Source organism: Syngnathus leptorhynchus, chromosome 9, assembly GCF_054491065.1.
Source record: "Syngnathus leptorhynchus isolate UIUO chromosome 9, UIUO_Slep, whole genome shotgun sequence".
In the NCBI taxonomy this organism is placed as follows: domain Eukaryota; kingdom Metazoa; phylum Chordata; class Actinopteri; order Syngnathiformes; family Syngnathidae; genus Syngnathus; species Syngnathus leptorhynchus.
Genome location: NC_141203.1, coordinates 3,631,077 through 3,655,050, shown reverse-complemented (window position 1 = coordinate 3,655,050; position 23,974 = coordinate 3,631,077). Strand labels below are relative to the sequence as shown.

Genomic DNA, 23,974 nt, shown 5'->3' with positions numbered 1-23,974 from the left:
TGGCATCATACGTACATTCAAATATGGATAGTTTGGCCTAACCTATCAAAATATCTTTGGATAAATGATGCTTGAGGGTCTTAAAAGACCCTGAGTGATAATGACAATTACTCCGTTACGGGTCAGGACACCTGAACTGGGCTTGCCACTCAATAGTGTTGTCTTACAGAGGCCTCTATGTTGCCAAGCAGCAAGTGATAACATTGACGATGGGATCAGGTTGAACAAGCGACCATCTAGCTTCATGGACAGCCGTAATTCAGGTGCTTGCTTCAGTTACCTTCTGAGAGAGGAATATGGACCTCAGAGACAAGGATTTGATTGTTTAGAGGGATGTTTAGGAAGATCAACCATGTGTTCCGTCCCAATCATCACGGGCAAAAAGAGCGGGATGGCTTCGGGCCGGATTACCACAGCGCCTGCACTGTCAGGTTGGTCCGCAGCACCTCCATGCTGGTTGTGGGAGAGAGGACCCAATCTTCTGAGGGTGCCACGTTGAAACGGAGCAAGAGCACCGTGAGTGTGGAGTCCAACTTGTACTACTACCACAGGCAAGAGGACCGCGTGTGGCTATACTCCCATGAGCAGAACTGCCTGGAGTATCTGCAAGCGCTGGTGGCTCTGCGGCGACGCTACACAAAGAGTGTGAGCGACTTGAATAAAGGGGACAGCAAAGCCACTGTGTCTTCCAAGAAGAAAGTGGCACCTCCGGCACCGCAAAAAAATAAAGTAAGTTTCCACTTTTGGGATCCAGAACAAAACTAACTATCGACATCCAATGATATGTTCTATGCTTTCCAATAATATGTTCTAGGTCCACATTTTTCATAATGTGGGAGGACCACATTATGAAAAACATGCATGGTAGGCCAGTTGACCACTCCAAATTGTCCGTAGGTATCATTGTGAATAGCTGTTGCGATTGGCCGGCAACCAGTTTAGGGTGTCTCCAGCATACTGCCAGCTAGGCAGCTAGGATTGGCTCCAGCATGCCTCCGACCCTCAATAGGATAAAGCGGTACAGAAAATGAAAAGATGGATGGAACATGTTTTATGCGACCCCGCTAGTCAAATGACAGTATTCGGATTACCGTAATTTTCGGACTATAAATTGCTCTGGAGTATGAGTCTCACCAGCCATAAAATGCACAATAAAGTGAAAAAAAAAACATATAAGTCGCACCGGAGTATAAGTCGCACTTTTGGGGCAAATTGATTTGTCAAAATCCATCACCAAGAACAGACATGAACCAGCAACAACAGGCTTGAATGAGCAACAACAGGCTAAACGATGGGTATGCTAACGAGACATAAACACAAACAAAGAGCTGAGAACGGGCCTGATATAACATTCAGAGTTATTCTAATAACTATTACATAAATAACACGTTTATAAAACCATCTGTGTCACTCCAATTCATTAAATCCATCGATCGTGCTTTATGTAAACAATGCCGCGTAAGCGCCGCATATGCTGACGTCAGACCCGTTGTAAGTTGCATTTCTAATTATTCCACAGACCCATATAACAATATATAAAGTATATTTCAAATAACTATCATATTACAACAATATTATCAAACCATCTGTGTCACTCCAAATCATTAAATCCATTGATCAAATTCCTCGTCCTTTGTCAACAACGCCCCGCGTGGGCCCTGACGTCAGCCTCGTCGTTATTCCACAGATCTAGTATATAACTATACTGTAGCGTTAACAAAGTACAAGCAAAGACTTGGGTTTGGTAAACGGCTCTTTATTTAACAAAACAAGAGTTCAACGATGCAACAACTACTGAACTTCCAGCCACGGAGGTGGAAGAGAGCTCCATAGAATAGGACCGGGCGTGCGTAAAAACCATGTCCGAGCCCCATCCACCGTCCCCGGACAGTCACTCAGCCGAGCGGCAGCCCCCGACTTCCATCCACGGAGGTGAAAGAAAGCTCCGTCGAGTCGGACCGGGCGTGCATAAAAGCCATAATAGTTTTTCAAACCTTCTGTGTCACTCCAAATCATTAAATCCTTCAAACTCTTCGTCCTCCGTGTCACTTACAAACAAAGCCACTAATGATGCCGGTAGTACGTGGGGCCCTTCGTCATCTTCGTCATCCCGTGATCGAAACTTTGTCCTTTATGTAAACAACCGCCGCGCTGCTGACGTCACTTGAAATTCATATTACAGCAATCCCTTGCTACATTGCGGTTCGTTTATCGCGGTTTCCCTTTTTTTTTTCTTTTTTTTGGGGAATTTTGAAAATTTTGGAAAAAATTCACATATAAGTCGCTCCTCAGTATAAGTCGCCCCCCCCCACCCAAACTAAGAAAAAAAACTGCGACTTATAGTCCGAAAATTACAGTATATTACATTTGTAGAATATGAATCAGGCAGCAAAATCCATCCATCCCACTTTTATCCATCTCAGGTGGCAGCCATTTTTCCACTAGCAGCTAAATGAAAATGACATCACAGTTCAGGGCTTAGGTCACAATCAATCATAGCTCAGCCCGCAAACGTCATGAGTATATATATATATATATATATGGGAGAACACGCAAAACATACACAGTAAGATCTGAGTCAAATTCTAAACCTCAAAACAAAGGCAAAGCCTCCATATTCTATCTACCGCAGTACGAAGCAAAATACTGTACTTTTTACTTGTTGACAGGTATCGAGAGCAACGCCGTCGGCTCCGCCCGTACCCAATGTGGAGGACACGCTGCAATTTCTGGATGAGGTGATTGCGAGTTGTGACAATGAACCTCATCGCAAACCTTACTTGGATGACGGCCACGCCGACGTGGACTTTATAGGTAACATATTCCCTCTGTGATCGCTGTCATATGGTGTAAATATCAATATGACTGATGGACTGGTCATTTTTGGCAGGTGACAAAGTCTTTTTCGCTTACAAATATAAATACATATACTGTAGACAAAGTGGTTAAACTGCAAAATGATGAGCATGGAAGATGGAGGAATGCTGCTCTAAAAAAAAACAGACCAACCTCTTTCAGTGCATTGAAAAGTATGAAAAGAATCATTGACCACTTTATTAAGTGTGTCTGCAACATCTAATTAGATCCAACCATTCCTTTAAAAATATATGGGCTGTCTCAATTTTCACTATTACAATCACTACAATTTGCATATTATTATTACGAGTGGTGCGGAACGTCATCAAATTGAGAAGTTTGCTTTTTGTCTGTGATGAAGTGTACCTAATGTTATGACAAGTTTGTGTAATATCTTGTGAGAAAGTGAACAGGAGTAATGTATTTTTTTGCAGGGTATATAATGTTAAATTACTGTGCGCCATAAAATATCTGAGTAAAAGGTTGAGTGAAATTACTTTGTCTTGGATGGAGAGTGTTGTAAATTATGCCATTTTAATCAAGGGTTGATGGTGCAAATTGAATTATGCGTGTCCTGTAGCGCAAGGATTTCATCTAAAGTGGCTGTTTAGTGCTCCATATCGTCTCACTGTGGGTGTTTAATCAAATGTGACCTTGACATTTCCAGTGTTCTGCTGTCAGCGTGGGAGAAATTACGTCTTTATCAGTGTAATCAAAACAGCAGGCTTGGTGGTGATGTCAACCATGTAAAAAAAAATAATAATAATTGCATTTCATGCCTGTATCGACAAACCAGAACAACAAAGAGTAAAATAGAACTTCTTAACAAACAATCCATTCATTTTACCATTTAATAGCTGCAGAGATTAAACATATAATATCAGACTTAATAAATAACTGTGCACTGTTTGCATGTTTTCAAACAATTCATTAACATGTCTGTACTCACATGTAAGATATGTTTAGAATATTTGGACCTTTTGTGTCCATAGAAGAACTCTTCTTTCTTTGAGTCCAGCTCATTGAAAAACTCAAGTGTCGCATTTAGATTTTTTTGTTCAGTGTAAATTTATTTAGACTCTTAGATTAACTTCTTTTTTTTTTTTTTTAAATGACACACTTTTATTGGATATTTCGACTTTGATTACCTGCCTTTGACGATTATATGAGAGAAATCACAAAGGTCGTCTATCTTCAGTCAATATGGATTATGATATGATCGTGACACTAAATCAGAAATGGACACAACTTAATGATTGTTCAATCACTTTAATCAACAACAACAACAACAACAACAACTTTTAATGATTGTTGTTGACTGTAAGCGACACTCTGCCTACTCTATCTCCCCATACAGTGGCGTCCAGCTCAGCAGAACATGACCTCCACTCCAACTGGGTCATGCGGGTTCCTCGGGTGGCAGGTGACAGGCAGCAGGAGGAAGTTGTTGTCCGTGCCAACAAAAAAGTCCTCAATAAAAAAAACAAGAGCGGGTCGACCAGCAGTAGGTTGCGCCTGCAGAGGAACCCCATCCATTTACCCAAAGTGGTGGAGAGCGCCTTGCAGACACTTCGTTTCAAGTCCAAAAACACCTGAAAATGCCGGAGACTCTTGTAATTGATTACTCATTTGAATGGAAAGAGAAGCTTTTAAAGGTGAACTCAAGTTAGTGATATCTAAAAAAAGAATGTGCGAGGATAGGTATGTTCATCTGACTTGCTTGTTTATATTGCTCAAATTGTATGTAACAATTTTGAAGATGTGACGACGGACACCTAAAATTTTAGTTTATTTTGAGGATAATGGATTTTGGGAGAAATTCTTTCGAGAGAATGGGGGGCCAGGTTTTTCGGACGATAAATTGCTCTGAGGACTCGTCAGAAAAAAAAATGCATCATGAAAAAGAAAAAAACATGCAAGTGGCTTCGGAGTATATGTCACATTAATCATATTTGCACAAATTAAAACTTTGATGACCACACAATAACTACTCTGCCACTTTGCACGAAAATATTTCCAAACTTCTGTTGTAAAAGATGTAAAATAAAGAAAGAAAATAAGACAAATGTTCATCCCCCTTATTTCACTAAAGCTCTGGCTACATATATCATTTTTTAACTTGTTTTTATTTTTCTTAATCTGTAAGCACAAGTTTTTTGTTTGGTGTTGAACCTACATACATACAAACAACCAAACCTGCTGCTTTAAGCTTAGCAGAGGTGATTATAACCGCTCTGACAGTGTTTTTGTTATTGGATGTAAGAATATTGGACCGAGTGAAATGTCAAAGCAAGCATGAAAGCAAGCATATCAATGATAATAGGAGGGATTTTTCCCATTCAGCAACTCTGAATCTTTTGTTAAAAACTTTTTTTTCAAGTGGAAAAATATATAAGTTATGATGGGATTGCATTTTGAAAGGCATCAAAAAAACAAAACAAAAGCGCAACAACAATAACTCCGCTAGCAATAAGAATGTCTCGAAGGCAAATGTTTTTAGTCTTGTCTGTTTGAGCTGCCTTCGCCAAGAGAGTTCAAGGCCTTTACACTTGGCAATAAACTGGTTCGTATTTAGGGCTGGAGGTATTATAGATATATGAATGTCTAATCATCTTTGCAATTTTAATACGAACAAGTGAATCTCTCCAAGCATATATTCAGGATTACATTCTGTTTTTCAGCATTGGGAAATAAAATGCAAATTCCAAAGCCTTATTAACTACGTTGCAGGAATGAGGCATTACAAAATACATAATACACAAGTGTGCTCAATGAGGACAGACCACCATCACCAAGGGCAGCATTGGCTTCGTCATTGGCCAAAAATATTGAGCTACTGCCACACCAAATGGAGATTTCATCATTCTTTTAACAGGCAACAAAGTAAAATAGTCTTCAATATTATATAAAATTACTCAACATCCTTGGCAATTGTTTATCCATCATCTGTCGTGCTTGTCTTCTTTAGGGTCACAGCTGAGCTGGAGCTGAGACCTTCGACTAGTTGCCTTGCCAGTCAAAAATAGACAACCATTTTACATTCACACCTATGGATGAATTGGAATTTTCATTTGAGATCAAATTGTTTTGGGATGTGGAATGAAGTCAACATGAAAAAAATGAAAACTTCACGCAGGAAGTCAAAAGCCTAGACTGGTGTCTTGAATCTCAGAAGTGTAGAATAAAAATGATTTTAGAAGATGTACATCAATTTTGCATGATTAAAAGGTGGTAAACTGATCAATTTTCCACACTTCTCAAAAATAATAAAATACAAAATGTCAGTTTGCCAAATTTTTATGACATGAAACAGCTGTACATGTTCAAATGAAAGAAATTCAAAGGACTTTCTTTTCCAGTGCATAGCCAGAGTTCATTCAAGACATTGTCTCCACATAAGAAAAAAACAAGAATTATTTTGTCACTTTATATTTTTAATACTAACCAGGGAAAAGCATAACGGTTGACTGCTTTGTTTCAGTAAGGTTTGCTGCTTTGGTTTGCAAAAGTTTGAATTTGCACAAATTGTAAAGTGCATTTCTAATCTGTAAATAACAGAACAATATTGGCTGGGAATGGCTGAATTTTTACTTTGACCACAGTTAAAAAGACATCCCAAAAATATTTTTCTTTGCTTTCTTAGAAAAACGGCATGTAGAAAAGCAAGAACAAAGTGAACAAAACATCATTTCTTTTCCTGTTTGACTTTGGGGCTAAAGAAGGATGACATTGTCTTCATGCCACTCTTATCCACCTTTGCCAGATTCTTCTGAGCGGCCGTCATCTTTCTGGGTGGCTGCAAAGAGACGAAGAAAACATCGACCATGTAATTTGACCTTCGGTTCAAACAAACCAGAACGACACGAACAATCTCTCAAGGTTGAATGAGATGTCGCTCAAGCGGAGACCATCGCTTTCTTAATAACCGACACTCACTTTGCGAGTAAACTCTCCGCTGTTGAATTTGGTATAGTCTTCTCCCGCCTCCACCGGCTTGTCGGAAAGTTTCCGCTTCTGGCAAATGGAAACAGATGTGTTGAACGGTTTGGACCGTGTTGACGGACTACATAAACATAACGATTTTAATCAACATTGAAGGTGAATAAACACAGAAAGAATATTTATTGTGATCTGTTTATTTTAGATGGATTGGTAAATGGAAATGATGAATCAACTTAGATTTTCCACCTCTGGTACTCATCATGGGACTGTACAAGTAACCTCCAGTAAAGTCCGTGCCGCAATTCTGTAGATTTGCATGATCTGTTTTATGCATAAAGTTGTAAACTTTCCCCTGTCTTGAAATTATCTCTGTTTTATTTGTCAGGGTAAAAAAAAATGCAGGATAGGCCAATGTTTTGCAACAAATTGTATAATATACTGTACCTTTAAAGGTGGTTCGGTCTCCTTTGGACTTGTGATCTCCGGTAACCTGTGTGGCAACAAAACAGTCCTCATTGAAATTCATATTTACGTATTAATAATGGCCTGGCAAGTTGTGTATGCAAACATACTGCAAGTGATGGCGAAGTTCCTTGCTCAGCTCTTTGCTGATGTATTCTGATATCAGGCCATGGGCGTAGCCAAGGTAGTCCTCTGAAGTGTGGAGGCAATCAAACAAAAAAGGTCTTAGCTGAACAAAATAGTTGGTCATACTTTGTGACAGATAAAATGAGTCGTTGTCACCATCTACTGGTGCTGCCTAAGTACTACAAGTACTTCAGAAATCATCTAAGCACAGGAGTGAAAATTTGAGGTTGAACACAATCCATTCTGAGAAACCAAATGAATTCAGATTTTAAGACAAATTTTCCTCTGAAATAACGTGATGTAGTGTGCTTATCCCCATTTTTTTTTAAATCCTCTTCGTCAGAGGGGCCATCATCTAATGTAATTTGAAAAGAAGAAAGTGTGTTACCGTTGCTTGATTCGGAATCCATCTTAACTCGAATATAAGAGGAGGATTGAACTCCCTCCCCCACAGAGATGTTCTTCTTCTTGAGCACAAGGACTGTTTTCTCTACCTACAGCAACATTAAAAAAAGACAATTCAATGGTAATCTTTATCTAAATATTGACTAATTCAGAATAAAGGATATACCTTCTTCTTTAACCAAGCCAGTGTTTTTTCTTGATTATATCGGTGAAACTTGAGGCCTCCCACCTCTAGCGAGAAAACAAAATACTGTATGTGAGGCTTCTGTCTGATTTTAAATATAAGTAACCTTGGGTAAATTTTTTGCTAACCTTTTTCATCCACTACGTGATGCATGGAGGCCAAGGAACGCGTGCAGCTCAGGAGTCTGCTACATGCTGGAAACTCTTCATCCATCACCATTTGATCCGCCGGCTGGAACTTGCCCTAAACACACAGCCGAGGACATCATTAAAGGAAGGCTTTTATAGAGTCTTTATGGACTGGAAGTGATTCGCTAGCCTGGAGAGAGGGTGAGAAACAGATGTGTGGAGTGAAGGACAGTCGAGACGCTTAATAAACTGCAAGATGACCTTTGTTTCCAACAAAAACAATCCTGGGCATCACACTACAGCCTCAGTAAAAGATTGTAGTGGTGTATCTACATCACGGGGGAATGCAAAAAAAAAAATGGTGATGTCATGAAAAAAGTAGGGTGCAATGATTGAGCATGTTTTATTAGGTCTTATGAGAATTTGTGGGTTCCTACATTTTGGGGCTTCTTATTAGAGTAGATGCACTCTGGTTTATTATATAAACCTTCATTTGAGCCATAGCACAAATTTTACATTGGAAAATAATTTTATAGCAAGCCACCAAACAAAAATGTCAAAAAAAAAAGGTTCTGCCATCTAGTGAAAGAGCATTTAATTGTCTGTTATTAGATATTGGAAGAATAGATGACTATAGATACATTATTAGTAGCAAATAAATATTTTCAGATCAAATAAGTTAAATTCAAAGTAAATTTGATCATTACCATAAAATAATAATCTGCAACGGCAGACACCAGAATAGAGTGAATGATCTCTTACTTCTTTTGCAGATTTGATCAAATAGGGCAAAATGAGATAAAGAGGATCCATCGGTGTGATAAACAGAAGCCTCCCATCTGTGTAAAAACAGGAGCAGCTGATTAACAATCAATAAAATAAACAAAGGCTTTCTATTCTATGGTCATGATTTTTATCAAACAGTCAAAACAATTACCTCTCTGGACTGACTGGCCAACAAACCAGGAACGAAAGTCTTCTTCAAATGCTTTGACCTCGTAAAGTTGCAAATTGCTACCGCCGCCACTCACCATGTAGAGGGAACCTGCATCTGTGGTAAAAAGACAGATTTATTTTGAAAGGTAGACCAAAGGGTACTTTAGATTAGTCTTTTAACTTCATAACTCCCTCTGCTTTTTTTTAAGAATGCAATGCAATTTAAATCATCCTGAATAAATAATACATGCGAGTTATCGTTAATAGGCTTGCAATTATGTAGCATCAGTGGGCGATCGTGATATCCACGTAAAAAAAAAAAATCAACACTGTCCACGCCTCAGTTTAAACTGAATATTTTCTGATTCAAAACAACATTTGAAGAAATTAGAAAGATATAGGCACACTATTGAATGAAATAGTGAAGTGTGTACACTCAAAACGCACACAAATACTTTGTGGATCTTTTGTCAGTGAATGGGGGAGATGGTAGGTGCACAGCAAGGATAAAATGAGCAAAGATGTTTGTATATTATAATATTGAATAGCAGATACTATAAATGAGTTATATATGGGTTATTGCACTATGCGACCAGTCCAGGGAGGACCTCACCTCTCATGGAAGTTTGTTGTGTAAGTTTAAATCAATGTAAAATACATCCATCCATCCATTTTCTGAACCGCTTTGTCCCCACGAAGGTCGCGAGCGTGCTGGAGTCTATCCCAGCCGTCATCGGGCAGTAGGCGGGGGACACCCTGAACTGCTTGCCAGTCAATCGCAGGGCACACAGAGACAAACAACCATTCACACTCGCACTCACACCTAAGGACAATTTGGAGTGCTCAATCGGCCTACCAAGCATGTTTATGGAATGTGGGAGGAAACAGGCGTGCCCGGAGAAAACCCACGCGGACACGGGGAGAGCATGCAAACTCCACACAGGAAGATCACACCTCCGGGTGGAATCGAACCCGCACCCTCCTAACTGTGAGGCGGACATGCTACCCAGTGTTCCATCGAGCCGCCATGTAAACTACATTTTGACCTAATTTTGAAGAGAACATTACACGTCAATATGATTACATTTGTTTTTCAACTATTTTAAACTGCAATATTTTAATGTTTTAAAATTGCTTCGACAAAAACAAATTATATTGATAAGATTTGAGTGAATTTCTGTTTATATCAATGTAGAGCAGGAGTTTAACTATTACTTGGCCAGAACATGCAGGTGATCCAGAAGTTCTACCTGTGGCTGGATTCCGTAATCTCACAAAGGTTGGGTCATTCTCCTTCATCTGGATGTCTATAACGGAGTCTGCATGGAGACAAAGTCAGATATGTGACACAGATGAACATCTCATGCAAATGCAAACATATTGCCGTTAAGTATTAGGGATAAGGGTTACACAACTCAGAAACCTCTGAAGTTTAAATGGAGTGAAGCCTTTGTGGAGTGCTAGCATGACGCTAGCAAACGAGTAGTTTACACGGCCAAACGCATCGTGTGTTAAGCTAGCAATGCCAAAACTTGCTGTGACAATTACCTGCAGCAATAACAACCCAGCTATTGTTCTGTACGTTGGGCATTCGCTTCTTTTTGGGGGGCATGGTGAAACGTTGAACCTTGTAGATGCTTGATTTGCAGTTGTCACACTGAGTTTCAAATAACGCGCAAGGATAGCGAACCAAAATTGTGTGTTTTGACATGAGCTCAGAAAAGGCGCCTCTGTCCTCACATCCGCTATTTCTTCACTAACGGGGTGTTGTAGTTCACCACAGTTGAGGCTCTGTCAGTTTTTGTTCGTTATTTTGACAATTTTTTCATCCTTTTTTTGGATATTCAGATATATTTTAAAGAGTGTTGTGCGAATCGTTCGGATAAATTGAGAATCACACGCTATTCAAACAGGGTATTGACTTCGGTTCCCCCTACTATATCATGCTTTGGTATGTACGGTCGTGACGTCACGGCCACGCTGAGTGTAGCTCTTTCAGGCGCGTTCAAAAATAAACTCCAAACGAGCACTAGTTGACTCCGACCGTTCGAATAGTCAGAGCGTTGTTCAGATTTGTCGTTCGGTTTTTCAGAGTGCTCCCAAAACGAAGGAATTGGGACACCGTGCTCCAGTGCTGGCTGCTTTCGGAAATGAATGGGAGCAAAGCGCACTCTGCCTGTCCGAACACACCCACTCTTAGTGCACGGGCGCTGGAGAAAATATCCGAACGCGCCTCTATAATAATAATAATGCAAGTCCATCTTTATCCTCAAATACAATCAAAGCACTAATGAACTGGAAGCAGTGAGACATATATTTGGGGGTGACACCAATTGCGTCATCACACAAGTTGGAAAATAGCGCACTTTAATGTCAATTACACAAAAACTGCACGGAGAACTTTGGTGGTGGTGCAGTAATAGTGTAGTTTGCGGAAAATGTCAAATCTGTTTGGACGGATGTGGGTTTTCATACGTCCTTGAAATCGTCCCTAAGTACCGACGGACGCCGTTTTATGTTGCCTGGCAAGTTGACGACTGCCAGAAAAACGCCCATACATTACTTCATCTCCAGTCAGTGGTTGTGTTGGCATCTAAATGCTATTTTGGTGCGGGAGGTGGCAAAAGAGACTTAAGTGAAGTTAAAAATCATTTTTGAGAGATAACGCCTAAAAATAAAAATTCACTACAACCAAATCTTGTAATATAGTACCATCTGCTGTTTTCTTTGTGTCACTGCAGTGTCAAACTACGTCATCATCATAAACTGGTCTAAGTTCTACTTACCCCCATTTATTTAGTATACTTATAAAAATAGTATTTCTAATTTGTTTCCATCTATACGTACTTTTCAGTCACCATTTGAATTAATTCATTACAGTCCTTTGCCAATTAGTCTGTGTTAGCTGTGGAAGATTGGGTCCTGATTTTTGTAAGTTTTCACACAGACATTATTGGTTTGTTTCCTAATTTTACTTTTTTACTTTTTCTACTTTTCTGAGGTGAGGAGCACTTGCATGGAGGCGTACCCAGTGCAGGCCAGGTGTATCACCCTGATGGTATTCTCCCAAGTGGTAACCATGGGGAGAGGAGGTTGTGTTAAATGGGGGATTCTGTTGCAATAGTTAACCAAAGACATTTAAAATGTAACTTGATAAAATACAAAAATGTAATCGATTATTATTGCTAAAATCAAATGTGTGGATGTTGCTAAGGTTGTAAATATTATAGAGAAGGGTTTTTTCGTAAATTAAACATAAATCAACATATATTTTCTTTCATTCATTTGTTCTTTCTTTCATTCTTGTCAAAGACAGTGAAATTAGATGAGTAAAATTAGATTTTCAAATATTGGTTTTAGAAGTTAGTTTGTGCGGAAATACAAAACATAATAATAATTCTTTTCAAAAATAATGTGTGATTAATATTTTTTCTAAAAACCCCTGTTTTTGTTTTTGGTTTTTTTGCATAGTTGGTAATGGAGGAAAACCAAAAGAAACATTTGAGTAGATGAAGATTCAAAAATGGCACTGGAAGAACAAAAATAAGATTTTCAAAAAGTCAAGACTTCCGAGGATAAATGAAGTTTTCTCGAACCTAAAATACCTCCTCTACATTTTACTCTTGTAGGGAAAAAAGCAAATGTGATAAATGAAAAATTAAATCATGATGTTAAGTGAATGATCCTCAATGCTTTTTATTCAGCTGTGGAACATTTCTACAAAAACAGTTAACAACAATAACACATCAGATCAGCACAATCCCACACACAGAGAGGAACAACAAAAAAAGACTACTTTGTCAAAGACATTTGTCTTACTGGATATCGTCCAAACAACAACAACCTCTTGATGTGTTTCCAGATTTCTTTCATCTTCACTCCATATATGATGGGATTGAACAGAGGATTGTAGACCACAATTTGTAGAGTCATAATCAGTTGCGCAGGTTTCGAAAGATCTGACTCCAATCGCGCTATGATGACATCGAAACCACACAAACACGAGAAGCTGATTAAAACCATCAGGTGGGGTAAACATGTCTCTGTTGCTTTTTTCCGCACTTCTCCGCAGCTGCGATAGGCCAACATGAATATCTTCAAGTACGTGAAGAGGATAAACAGCACAGGGATGAGAGTAATATTTGTCAAAACAAATAAACCCCACACAGTTAGAAACATTGGTTTCACACAAAGAAGTTTCTGGATGGAATTATTGCAAAAGACTCCCGCTAACATAAAGTGACACATTTTTTGCTTTGCACTGATGACAGTCGCCACTAATACGTGGCAGGCAGGCAAACACCAGGCCAAAACCAAGAAGATGGTGACATTGGTTTTGTTCATCACAGACATATAATGCAGAGGCTTACAAATGGACACATACCTGTCATAAGCCATGGCTGACAACAGCAAGAAGTCTGAACCTGCTAGTGAATAAAATATTAAATACTGCAACATGCAAGCTGCGTGAGAAACGCTCTGCCTGTGAGACAAAACGTCCACAATGAGTTTGGGATAAATAGCAGTGCTGAAAAAAAGCGAGTTTAGAGACAAAGCTGCAATGAAAATATACATTGGTTCGTGAAGGTTCCTGTGAATCCAGATGAGGCAAATAATGGTGGTATTACAGCAGATGATGACAACATATAGTATCAACAAGAACACAAAGTATACATATCTGTACTTGTCCACATCTACATAGCCACCAAGACTTATTAGATAGTGTGTTCCATTCATGTTCCATTCATGTGTTGACTCTCTGTGTGCACACTGCACACTGCTGGTCAAGATTCGCCGGACCATGGAGTCTTTTATGTTGGTTGCTCAGCCTCTATGGATCTCATTAGGAGCTGCTGTCATGTCAACAAACTTCTCCGAGGCTTCTTCTTGGCACCCCCTATCTGTCTGTCACATACAGCAGGGTCAAAATGTTGGATGAGTTCTAAAGCAAGGGTGCCAAGTTTGTCTTCATCACCGGGCCACATGGTAGTCCTGGTTACTGGAAGGGCATCTTTTATAACCTTCAAACCATATAGGTAAATGTAAAATCACTCGGTGGTGTAACCGTACGCCTAAAGTCATTCCCTTGTTATCAGGTCACAGTTTTGTTGACATTTGGTACAGTAAGGCCAAAACTGCTTATTTTATGCTACTACCACAGCCAAAATATGGCCATGTTGAGACTTAGGGTGTGTTCAGACCAGGAAAGTCCTTTGGTCTGCTTGTTTGGTCCGGACCAAAAGCCAGTAGACATGAATCATGTCTGGCGCTGGTGCTGTCCAGCTCCATCTTTGACACTCTTGCTTAGATATCTGCCACTGTTATGATTACTGGTTCTTGTTTTTCAATATTTCTGTGCTTTGTTTGTAAATCTGCCAGGCATTGGTATTGTGTGACGCTTCGTTTTCCATAGCTCTTCTAGAATTAATCTGTCTCAGCCTATTTGGTGTTTCTCCTTTGCCACTGAGAGAAGACCATAGCTGGGTGGTCGGAGAACATTGCGTTCGTTCTCATGGCCTCTACGTCTCTCGTTGACACGAGATCAGGCTGTCTTTGTTTAGAAGTCTCAAATGCCTCATCTGTGGACATCTTACTGTATTTCTTGGGCAGTTCTTTGCTCTGTTAAGAGGCTAACTTCTCTCACCCTTACTTTTGTCTCTATCCTTCTCTTCCATGGAGGTGGCCCATGTTCCTTCCAGTTGTTTTTCTCAGAGCCAAGCATCTCTAGGATAATTGATACATAGATCAGCTGATTGATCTCAGTAATGTTCTTGGTAGGGATCAGTGCTGTGTCAATAGTGATTCTAATTGCACGTCTTTCTTCAGCCTCAGCAACCAGGCGGTAGTTGAGTTCTCCCATGACTCTTTCTGAGGTCATTTGCTCTTGTGTTGAGATGTTCTGCTTGTTGGGCGTGGAACCCATTCACGATGATTGGGAGTGATGGTGAAACCACCCCACGAGTGACCACGGGTTTCCCCAGCATCTTTGTACTGCAGAGGAAGCACATTGTGTATAATCCATCCCCAGCTCTGGCAGCAACTTCCTATAGCTGATGCTTGAACACTGAGCCCGTGGTTGTTTCTTGTCCAATGTGTATGCGGAGTCCATGCTTCCCACATTCTGTACAAATATCCTCTTTTACTGGTATTACTACCGTAGTAGCACTCCATCAGTATTGTGTTTTCCGCCCTGGTCCATGAATTCCTCGCTCTTGTTCCAATAGATCTTTTCTCACCGGTGTGTCCTGGTTCCCCAACAGGTGGTGCAGACCTTATTGACCTGGAGCTGGTATGATTGTATCACTCATCTGAGGTATTGTCAAATAGCATTAAGGTTCTTGCCTAAGGAACTGTTTTTCCTTTGTGAACTTTTATTATATTTTCAAGTCAAATTGGTTGAAATTAACGGAAACAAGGTGGACACAAACGGCCAGTTGAGAACCCATGGGGTTAATTAGAAGGGGAACACTGATGTAGTGTCATAACAAGGTCAGCCTCGAGAGACCGCTAATAATGAGCAAGTGGTCACAATAATTCTCTCTGGAGATATTGTTGCGACAAACAAATCAAATCTCTGGATGATCCCACCAAGTATCACCCTTAGCATGCTGCAAATAACAATAGTCATGCTCTTGGTCCTTGGGGTGTTAGCAGCAGCAGCAGCGGCAATCAATCACATCCAGGAAGGCCTTCTTTACCACTCAAATTCTCATATTTGTTCCATGAAGTTGTGAAATCATCCAATCAGATTTCTCTTGTATGACTTACTCCATCCATGGTTGCCGGACCCATTGCAGTCCGTAGTGCCGGCCCAGCTTTTCATTTCAAAGCCACTTTTCTATCCATTTGTTATGCAACAGTAAAGATTTCAGGCGATCATAAAAAAAAAACACTTAAGTTTGCGATATTTTCACAGTTGGAAAGAAATTACATGCACATTTAAATCACATTGAGAAGGATTTTCAACATTCCCAAAATTGCTAAGTTTCAAAAAATTCACATTATCATCTTTGATTGAGGAGGATTTTCAACATTCCCAAAATTGCTAAATTTCAAAAATTCCACATTTTCATCTTTAAAATTCTGAATTTCATTTTCCTCTTCCAATTTCTACATTATTTGACCGATTCTACCCGTTTCAACATTAAACTGTTCATCTTATGCCTACCTATTCTAAAACATCCCACTTCCAAACAATTCCACATTTTCACATATAAAATTTCTGCAAAATCTTTAATAATTTCGCTTTTCCCTTTTAATTTCAAAATGTTTTGACCGATTCAACACGTTCCAACTTTAAACTGTTCATCTTATGCCTACCTATTCCAAAACGTCCCATTTACCAATAATTCTACATTTTCAACTTTAAAATCCATGCAAAATTTGACAAAATTATCTTATCTATTTTATCAGATTATATTATGAATACATGGGGGGCACCCCAACTTGGCTCATGGTGGCTAGACAGGGTCACCCACTCTAAAAGACTGGGCCAAGGATACGTGTTAACAGTGTAACATAAAAAAGTCTTGAGATCACGTCTGTTGTGAATTGGCATCATATGAATAAAAGTGATTTGATTTGACTCACTGGGAATTTATTTGTTTGCCAGATACAACGCTCTCATGAGAACATCATGTGTGACCACTGGCTCATCATTAACAGCCCCCTGAGCCTGACCTTGTCATGACACTCTTACATCACTTTTCCCCTTCTAATTATGCATTGTAATGACAGCAGAAAATAACATGTCAATCCCACTATATTGACTTTCTACACATGGATGACGTAACTCTCAATTGTACAGCCTGTTGTAAAAACTGGGCAATGAGGCCTTAAAAAAAAATTCATAAAAATCCCATTTCCAAATTTAATCTGTTGTTTTTTACTTTAGAAAATGAAAATAACATTAAGTTTATTTGCAAAAAGTGCTTTTTGTTGTATGTCCACTTTTGGAATTTGCTTTATTTCTTCCATTCCTCCATTTTCAATATTGCTCATCCTGTTCAGGGTTCGGGGGGGGGCAAAGTTTGTAGTTAAAGGCTCGCACCCATTTGCACAGTAGAAGCCCCTGATTTTCGGTAGGTGATGATTTCTATTGTCGGAGAATGTTTGCAATCTTCACTCTTAGGTTTCTAATGTCATATTTAAGTTGCAATATATAAAATAAAATGAACATAATCATTTTTATGCTTCTTTTTTCCCCAAATGAGAATCATTAAACAGAATCAAAAATGGAATCGTAAAAATCTTATCAATTCCAATCCCTAGTCTTGACTCACCGGGCAGTCAGTCAGATTAAAGATGTGCCTCTCACTTCTGCCACAATGTGATCCATACTAAAGCAACTGAAAACAGCCTCAACTGAGACTGTAAAGGCTAAAAACAGCTTCAGTTTTGTAATGAAATGGAAAAATATATAAATACTAAACATCAAATAATAATGTTGTGCCAAAATTTTATTGATCTAATTTCTATGTGACTATTCTGGCCCTCTGACAAGTATAACGTGTGACCCCTGCTTTACAGATTTCAATGTAATATATACTGTAACGAGCCATGACCTATTCGGTTTCCAAAAAGACTCTCGGAACACATTGTGTTTGTGTGTCTTGGTAACTTGGGAAAGAAAACAGACAGACATGACAGAAATAGCACTTTTGCTTGCGATTATCACATTGAACAATTCATGACTGTGCAGAGGCTGGGTTGTCATATAATTTTTTCTTTTACGTTTTTGGAAACCAAAACCAGAACAAGATGACATTTTCACAATCTTTCTGATTTCGAGAACGTCTAATATGAACCATTGAAGACAATTGAGCAGACCACAATTGCCGAACCCTGCCCTAGAATGTGTCATGGACTTTGGGATACAACATGATCATAGAAGTGTGTGTGTGTGTGGGGGGGGTGCACGACAGAGTTATCCAAGAAACAACTGTCCACTGTTATCCAAGAAACAACTGGACACTTCATGTCCTACAAATGTTTGACCCTCCTGAACGTGACGGACAGGTCAATCTCACAAACAACACGAAGGTGAAAACAACAGAGGGGAGTTTGTTGACATGACAGCAGCTTTTAATGAGATCCGTGGAGGCTGAGCAGCCATCATAAAAGACTTGACACTCCTGACCGTTCGTGTGCATTATGCACATGAACGAAACATGAACAGAACACACGTCCTAATAATTCTTGGTGGCTACGTAGATGTGGAGAAGTACCGATATATCTACTTTGTGTTCTTGTTGATTGTATATATTCTCATCATCTGCTGTAATTGCACCATTATTTGCCTCATCTGGATCCACAGGAACCTTCATGAGCCTATGTATGTTTTCATTGGAGCTTTATGTCTAAACTCGCTTTTCTACAGCACTGCTTTTTACCCCAAACTCATTGTGGACGTCTTGTCTCACCAGCAGAGCATTTCTCATGCAGCTTGTATGTTTCAAATGTTTTGTTTCTACACTTTAGCTGCTTCAGACTTCTTTCTGTTGTCAGCCATGGCTTATGACAGGTATGTGTCCATCTGCAAGCCGCTGCAATATGCAACTATTATGTGCGCAACCAATGTCGCTATCTTGTTGGCCTTCGCCTGGCTTCTGCCTGCCATTCAGATTGGCTTGGCAATTTATTTTAATACAAAGATAAAAATGTGCAAATTTCTTTCAGGGGGGATATTCTGTAACAATTCTATAAATAAGCTTCAGTGCATGAAAACACAAATACTCACCATTTATACTGTGTTTGTCTTTATCAACTGTGAGATTCTCCCTGTGCTGTTCATCCTCTACACCTACATCAAAATATTTATCATTTCCTATCGCCGTTGCGGCAGGGCCGTGAAAAAGGCAGCTGAGACCTGTTTACCTCATCTAATGGTTTTGATCTGCTTCTCTTGCTTAGTTATGTTTGACGTCATTCTGGACAAATTAGAATCTGACCTTCCAAAAACCACTCGCATGATTATGATGTTGCAAATAGTGGTGTACAATCCTCTCTTCAATCCTATTATATATGGACTGAAGATGAAGCAAATATGGAAACATATCAAGGCGTTATTTGGAGGCAGGTCAAGATCAAATCCAGCAAGGCCAGCCAGGTAAATTAATGCATGGAGTTTTGTAGGGATATATTGAGAAATTATTCAATTATATTGTTGTACTTTTGATTTTAAATAGCTATTTTGACCAAACACAGTCATTTTCCCCATAAAGGATATTTTCCCCACACAGAAAGCACAATTTCTCCAGAACATTTCAATTTTCAAAATTCTTGCTGCAGGTTCAACTGACCTTCAAATTGCAGAATTGCATTTTGAGAAATTTTCTTTAAAAAAAATACTACACTGCTAATATAAATACAGTATATACCGTTTTTAATATTTCGTTCCTTTGTCTTTTTTTTTTTAACACATTTGAGGGTAGATTTATTCTTGAGTAATTGAAAGTAATGTAGTTACATCAGTTTTATATCATGCTACTTGGATTACATTATTGACATTTTATAGTAACCAACTGTAACGAAATTTGACACAAGTTTGGCTTGTTTTGCAAAACAACCTAAGAAATTGGGTCAATTTGGGGTGTTGCGTTCCCATCAACCAGTAGAACAATTGCAACAATTTGGCTCCATCTAGCGGACAAAGAGATTTTTAGACGGAGGCCTTACCCCACGGTTTGAATGTGAGGCCTCCACCGTAAATCTTTCATTGACTGGCGACCAGTTCTGCCTTTCGTCCGAAGTCAGCAGAATTAGACTTCAGTACCCTGTACCCCGGAACAGTGTAGTGTGTTGATTATTTATATCCTGAATAAGATTTTTTCACTTGAAAGTCCCACCACGTTTGTTGCAGAAATTCTATGGCTGGTTTCTGTTGGAAATAATATTTCTTTGCTCTTAGACAGTACTGTAACATGTAGTTGAAAAAAAATGTAACCTTGTTCCTGTCTCTTTCTCTCCCTGTTATATTTTGATATTTGTCTAAAATTGGAGATGGCAGAAGTCAACTGTGCGTGTGTAGAAGATGCCAACCTGGGGGGGGTTTCGATCCATCCCCTTGCATGAGGTTTTAATATCAAATTGTGTCTTTTGTTTTTCTCCAAAATTCTTATCCTGCCTTATGTCTATTAAAAAGTTCCGATTTTTCCCATGTTTCATTTCAAACTTTATTAACATCATTTAAAATCAGGCAGTTGACAAATGGTATGGCAGAGAGGCCTGGGAGGCTTTGGTCATCGACATCCACATTCGTCCACCACCATGTCCTGGTAATGGCGCAGCACCACGTTGTCGTTGTTGTCATAGTAGAGCATAGAGATAGGCGAAAATCGGACGGGCACGCAACAGGGTTGAGGGGTGCTTCCCGGATCCAGCGAGTGAACCAGAGTTTGCAGGATGGCGTGGTTGGTGCTGTTCAAGCTGTCGCTGAGAGGGAAGGGGCATTCACCGTGGCAGTAGTTTGCCATGTAGCCTTGTGGTGCGATGATCCAATCTTGCCAGCCCACATCTTTAAAGTCCACATAGAGGCGGCGGGCTTTACAAACATTGCTGGGCGACACAGGGGGCTGGGAATGGGTGGCACTCCTCCTCTGCCGGGAACGACACTGCTGTGGGTGGAGCGACACGGCCACCAAAGTGGCCTGCACAGATGGCGCCGCCCAGGATTGATCCGGATCAGTATCCAAAGGCCGAAGTTCCAGAAGCAGACCGTAATTGCGTGCCGGGCGGCGCCAGGACTCAGCCAGCGATGTGACATCCATAGTGACCGACACCCCTTCCGGGCCCAGCCGGACCGACTGGGACAGAAGGAGGCGGCGGTTGGTCCTAGGGTCGGCACCCTTCAGCGTAGGCCGGACCACCTTGTACAAAACAGCACTGATGGTAGGACCGCTTTGAAGCACCCTCGCTGCCGTCATCCCAGACTGCAACATGAAGTGGACATGCAACTGGGCCAGATACAAGACTTCCAATGACTCCAGGGCCGCAAGATTGAAAAACAGATGCTGGTCCATGCAGCCTGGGCACATCATGCCAGAACCTGGAATGACACCACCTGAACATGCACAAACATACACAAATAGTAGCATCATTAAAAACTCAGGAATGGACACAGACACACAATTGTATGTCGGACACGTGCACAAACACACATGCAGACACACAATTGCGCACACACTTGCAACAAAAACGGTTTATACGCAACCCGCACAGACTCGCACATGGATTTGGTTTTTGGTACTGTTAGTAAAACAACGGATTTTACTGACGATCCAGAAGTACCATAGCCATTACCTTGGTCTTGCACGTATCTGATGATGTTGCCACGCACGCCGTACTCGGACACCGTGCACGCCTCAACCTCGTCGGCCTGGACGCGCTCCGACCTACGGAAGATCCTCCAGAGGGCCGGAGGGACGTCGCGGCGCCCGGATCTGGACCCGGCGAACGGTCGCTCGGAAAGACCTAGGGCACCGAGGAGTAGCCGCTGCTGAGGGACAGTGTCCACGCCGACCAGGACCAGAAGGAGCAGGAGCCCACGCATGTTTTTCTTCACCCTGGCGACTCTGCTCTGCTGCGCGCGGGAACGTTTGATTTAAATGGCGCTACCTCCCGGTGTGATTGATAAGATAGCGAAGGAGGGGGCGGGGAAGCATGGTGGCTCCAAACATTTTCGTTTGTTTTTCCAAACTGTTTTCAGTTCTTTGAGTTTTCAAATCATTAAAGCTCAGTGCAACAGTCGCGCTCAAGAGACACATTTGGTCTTTAAAACTAGGGCTAATAGATCAGCAAATAAAAAGTTAATTTTGGATCATTCCTGTCATTTTTTAACTTGATGTGTTTTTTAACCTTTGGGGAAAATGAGTAGTAAAGGTACATGGAGTTAGTTACCTGAATGTTGTCAGTCACTTAAATGTTGTACAGAGCCTGAGATCAACTGGAGTCAAATTCACTGTTTGGCATGCACAAATTTAGTCAATAAAGCTGATTCTGGTGTAGAAATATTTTAATAACAAGGACGTATATCTATTTTGAACAGTAAAATTTATATTAAATGTCAATTCATCAACTAAGAAAAAAAAGATGTGTCCAAATCATGTCTTCCCCCGCATTTCCCTGCGTGTGAATGATACAAAGACACGTACATACACAACTCTAAAACGGAATATACTGCTACAAGTGTTACAAGCAGCAATATTGTTCTGCACATATAATATTCGCTTCTTTTTTGAGGCTATGGGGAAAACGTTGACCCTGGCGACAGTTTTGCGGGTGTCACACTGCGGTTTTTATTCAATCCACGGCAACAGCGAAGAAGAAGAAAAAAGCTATGTGTGTTTTCTATTTTGAAAAGGCGCCTCTCGCTTAACATTCGCCATTTCTTCACGGGATGGGGTGGAGTTCACCGCCGTTGCGGCTTTACTAGCTTTTTCTTGCAATTACTGACAGCTTCTCGAGACCCTTTAAGTTCTCATGTTATGTTTTGAAGAGTGTTGTACTCGATCGTTTTGATAAACTTGCATACATTCTTTAAGCAGTGTATTCCCCTCAATGTACTCCCCTGTTTCACTTTGGAGTGGTATAGACGAGCATGACGTCATGTTTGATGTCGTTCTACAATATCGACGCTTGGGGTCAACCAAGGCCTTCGAGAAACACTATTTTAAACACCGTGTTTCTACTAAACACTATGTACATGGCGTTCATTTGTCATGGAAACGAATCTGTCTTATATTAAAAAGGGCTCAATTTCTGGACTGGGCTGCACCAGAATCTTCTCCAAATTTAGAACCAAAACAGGAGCATTCTGTACTTGTACTGTAGAATTGTACTTTAGTGTCACATCTTAGTTAATGATGTATGATTGGTTGAGAAAGAAAGTAAGAGATGAGAATCAACTTCTTCCCTTCTCCAATTTTCACCACAGTTTAGACACCCCTGATTTCAATGATGCAAAAACATTTTTTTTTTTATCCTGCCCCTTAAAGAAATCGGCTCACCTGTTAATCTTATTGATCATTGTCAAATTGTTGCTTCTGTTCCAATTGAATGTGTCTGTGGTTTGATTTCGAGTCACGTACACTGCTACGTTTCAGATGATGACCTTTTTGTTGGTTTGTTTGTTTTGTTTTGTGTGGCTACATTTTTTAGCAGTGCAGCTGAAATGTGTGAAATTAGGAGAACATTTTGGAAAAGTCATGGACATGGTACATTGTTGTGTTATAGAATTCCTTTGTTATAAAATTGGAGACAATCTTAGTAAATAACAACAGAATGCCTTATCGTTACTTCTATTACTATCATCTTTAAGGGGTCCTTGCTCTCTCAACTCAGGATATGACTGTTAATTCCCTTTTGGTTTTCTATGGGTCAAATGAGTCACTTGTTATTTTCTTTCCTCTTCCCCCAGCTGCACCATTCATTTGTCTCTGTGCGTGCTTCACTGGAGATGTGTAGGACGCATGATGTGTGTTTTCCTACCTAATAGATGACTGTAAGATGTGTCATCACTTTTATATAATTCTGCGGGGGTCCCTCGTTCTATTTTAGGTGTATAGGGTTTTTCTTGCTTCACAGATACAGAGGTGGTCCACCTCAAATCTTGTCCTGGTCAGCTCTTTTAGAATTCAAACAACTTTCAGTTCCGTTGACACAAAGCCCCGGGTAGGTGGGGGCAATTATTATATCCTTTTGGACTTAAAAAATATATCACACCAGCCATGGAGTAAATTTGGTCTGTAGTTCTGATGTTACACCAAGACATGGTGGTATATCTTCTTTGGGGATGAAAAACTGGCCTTCCCTTTTGCTTGGGATAATAAGAAATGACTGGCAACCTCCTTTTCTCTGGCATACACTCACTGGCAGAACTCAAAGGGGAGCCATTGGGACCCTAACCCCCCCCAAATATGCATGGACCCCGGTGGCA

The 23,974-nt window shown here is 40.2% G+C and overlaps 5 protein-coding genes across 5 annotated transcripts; 2 read left to right on the top strand and 3 right to left on the bottom strand.

The window, feature by feature from the left end:
- Positions 1-333: 333 nt before the first annotated feature.
- On the top strand, positions 334-4,452 carry c9h13orf42 (chromosome 9 C13orf42 homolog). Its single transcript, XM_085920744.1, has 3 exons — positions 334-729; positions 2,670-2,814; positions 4,214-4,452. The coding sequence occupies exons 1-3, from the start codon at positions 334-336 to the stop codon at positions 4,450-4,452; spliced, it is 780 nt and encodes a 259-aa protein (XP_085776870.1).
- A 1,033-nt stretch (positions 4,453-5,485) lies between these two features.
- rnaseh2b (ribonuclease H2, subunit B) lies at positions 5,486-10,978 on the bottom strand. The gene is made up of 11 exons (XM_085920551.1): positions 10,588-10,978; positions 10,290-10,358; positions 9,041-9,154; positions 8,866-8,942; positions 8,104-8,218; positions 7,958-8,022; positions 7,775-7,880; positions 7,371-7,452; positions 7,243-7,288; positions 6,793-6,870; positions 5,486-6,652 (listed from the first exon to the last, which is right to left on the bottom strand). The coding sequence occupies exons 1-11, from the start codon at positions 10,748-10,750 to the stop codon at positions 6,542-6,544; spliced, it is 1,026 nt and encodes a 341-aa protein (XP_085776677.1). The 5' UTR covers positions 10,751-10,978; the 3' UTR covers positions 5,486-6,541.
- A 1,853-nt stretch (positions 10,979-12,831) lies between these two features.
- Positions 12,832-13,842, bottom strand: LOC147050652 (olfactory receptor-like protein OLF4). The gene has a single exon (XM_085920527.1). The coding sequence runs from the start codon at positions 13,840-13,842 to the stop codon at positions 12,832-12,834; it is 1,011 nt and encodes a 336-aa protein (XP_085776653.1).
- A 4,268-nt stretch (positions 13,843-18,110) lies between these two features.
- On the top strand, positions 18,111-19,151 carry LOC147050651 (olfactory receptor 10J5-like). Its single transcript, XM_085920418.1, has one exon. The coding sequence runs from the start codon at positions 18,210-18,212 to the stop codon at positions 19,149-19,151; it is 942 nt and encodes a 313-aa protein (XP_085776544.1). The 5' UTR covers positions 18,111-18,209.
- A 1,037-nt stretch (positions 19,152-20,188) lies between these two features.
- On the bottom strand, positions 20,189-21,714 carry gdf3 (growth differentiation factor 3). Its single transcript, XM_085920537.1, has 2 exons — positions 21,340-21,714; positions 20,189-21,100 (listed from the first exon to the last, which is right to left on the bottom strand). The coding sequence occupies exons 1-2, from the start codon at positions 21,587-21,589 to the stop codon at positions 20,280-20,282; spliced, it is 1,071 nt and encodes a 356-aa protein (XP_085776663.1). The 5' UTR covers positions 21,590-21,714; the 3' UTR covers positions 20,189-20,279.
- Positions 21,715-23,974: the final 2,260 nt, after the last annotated feature.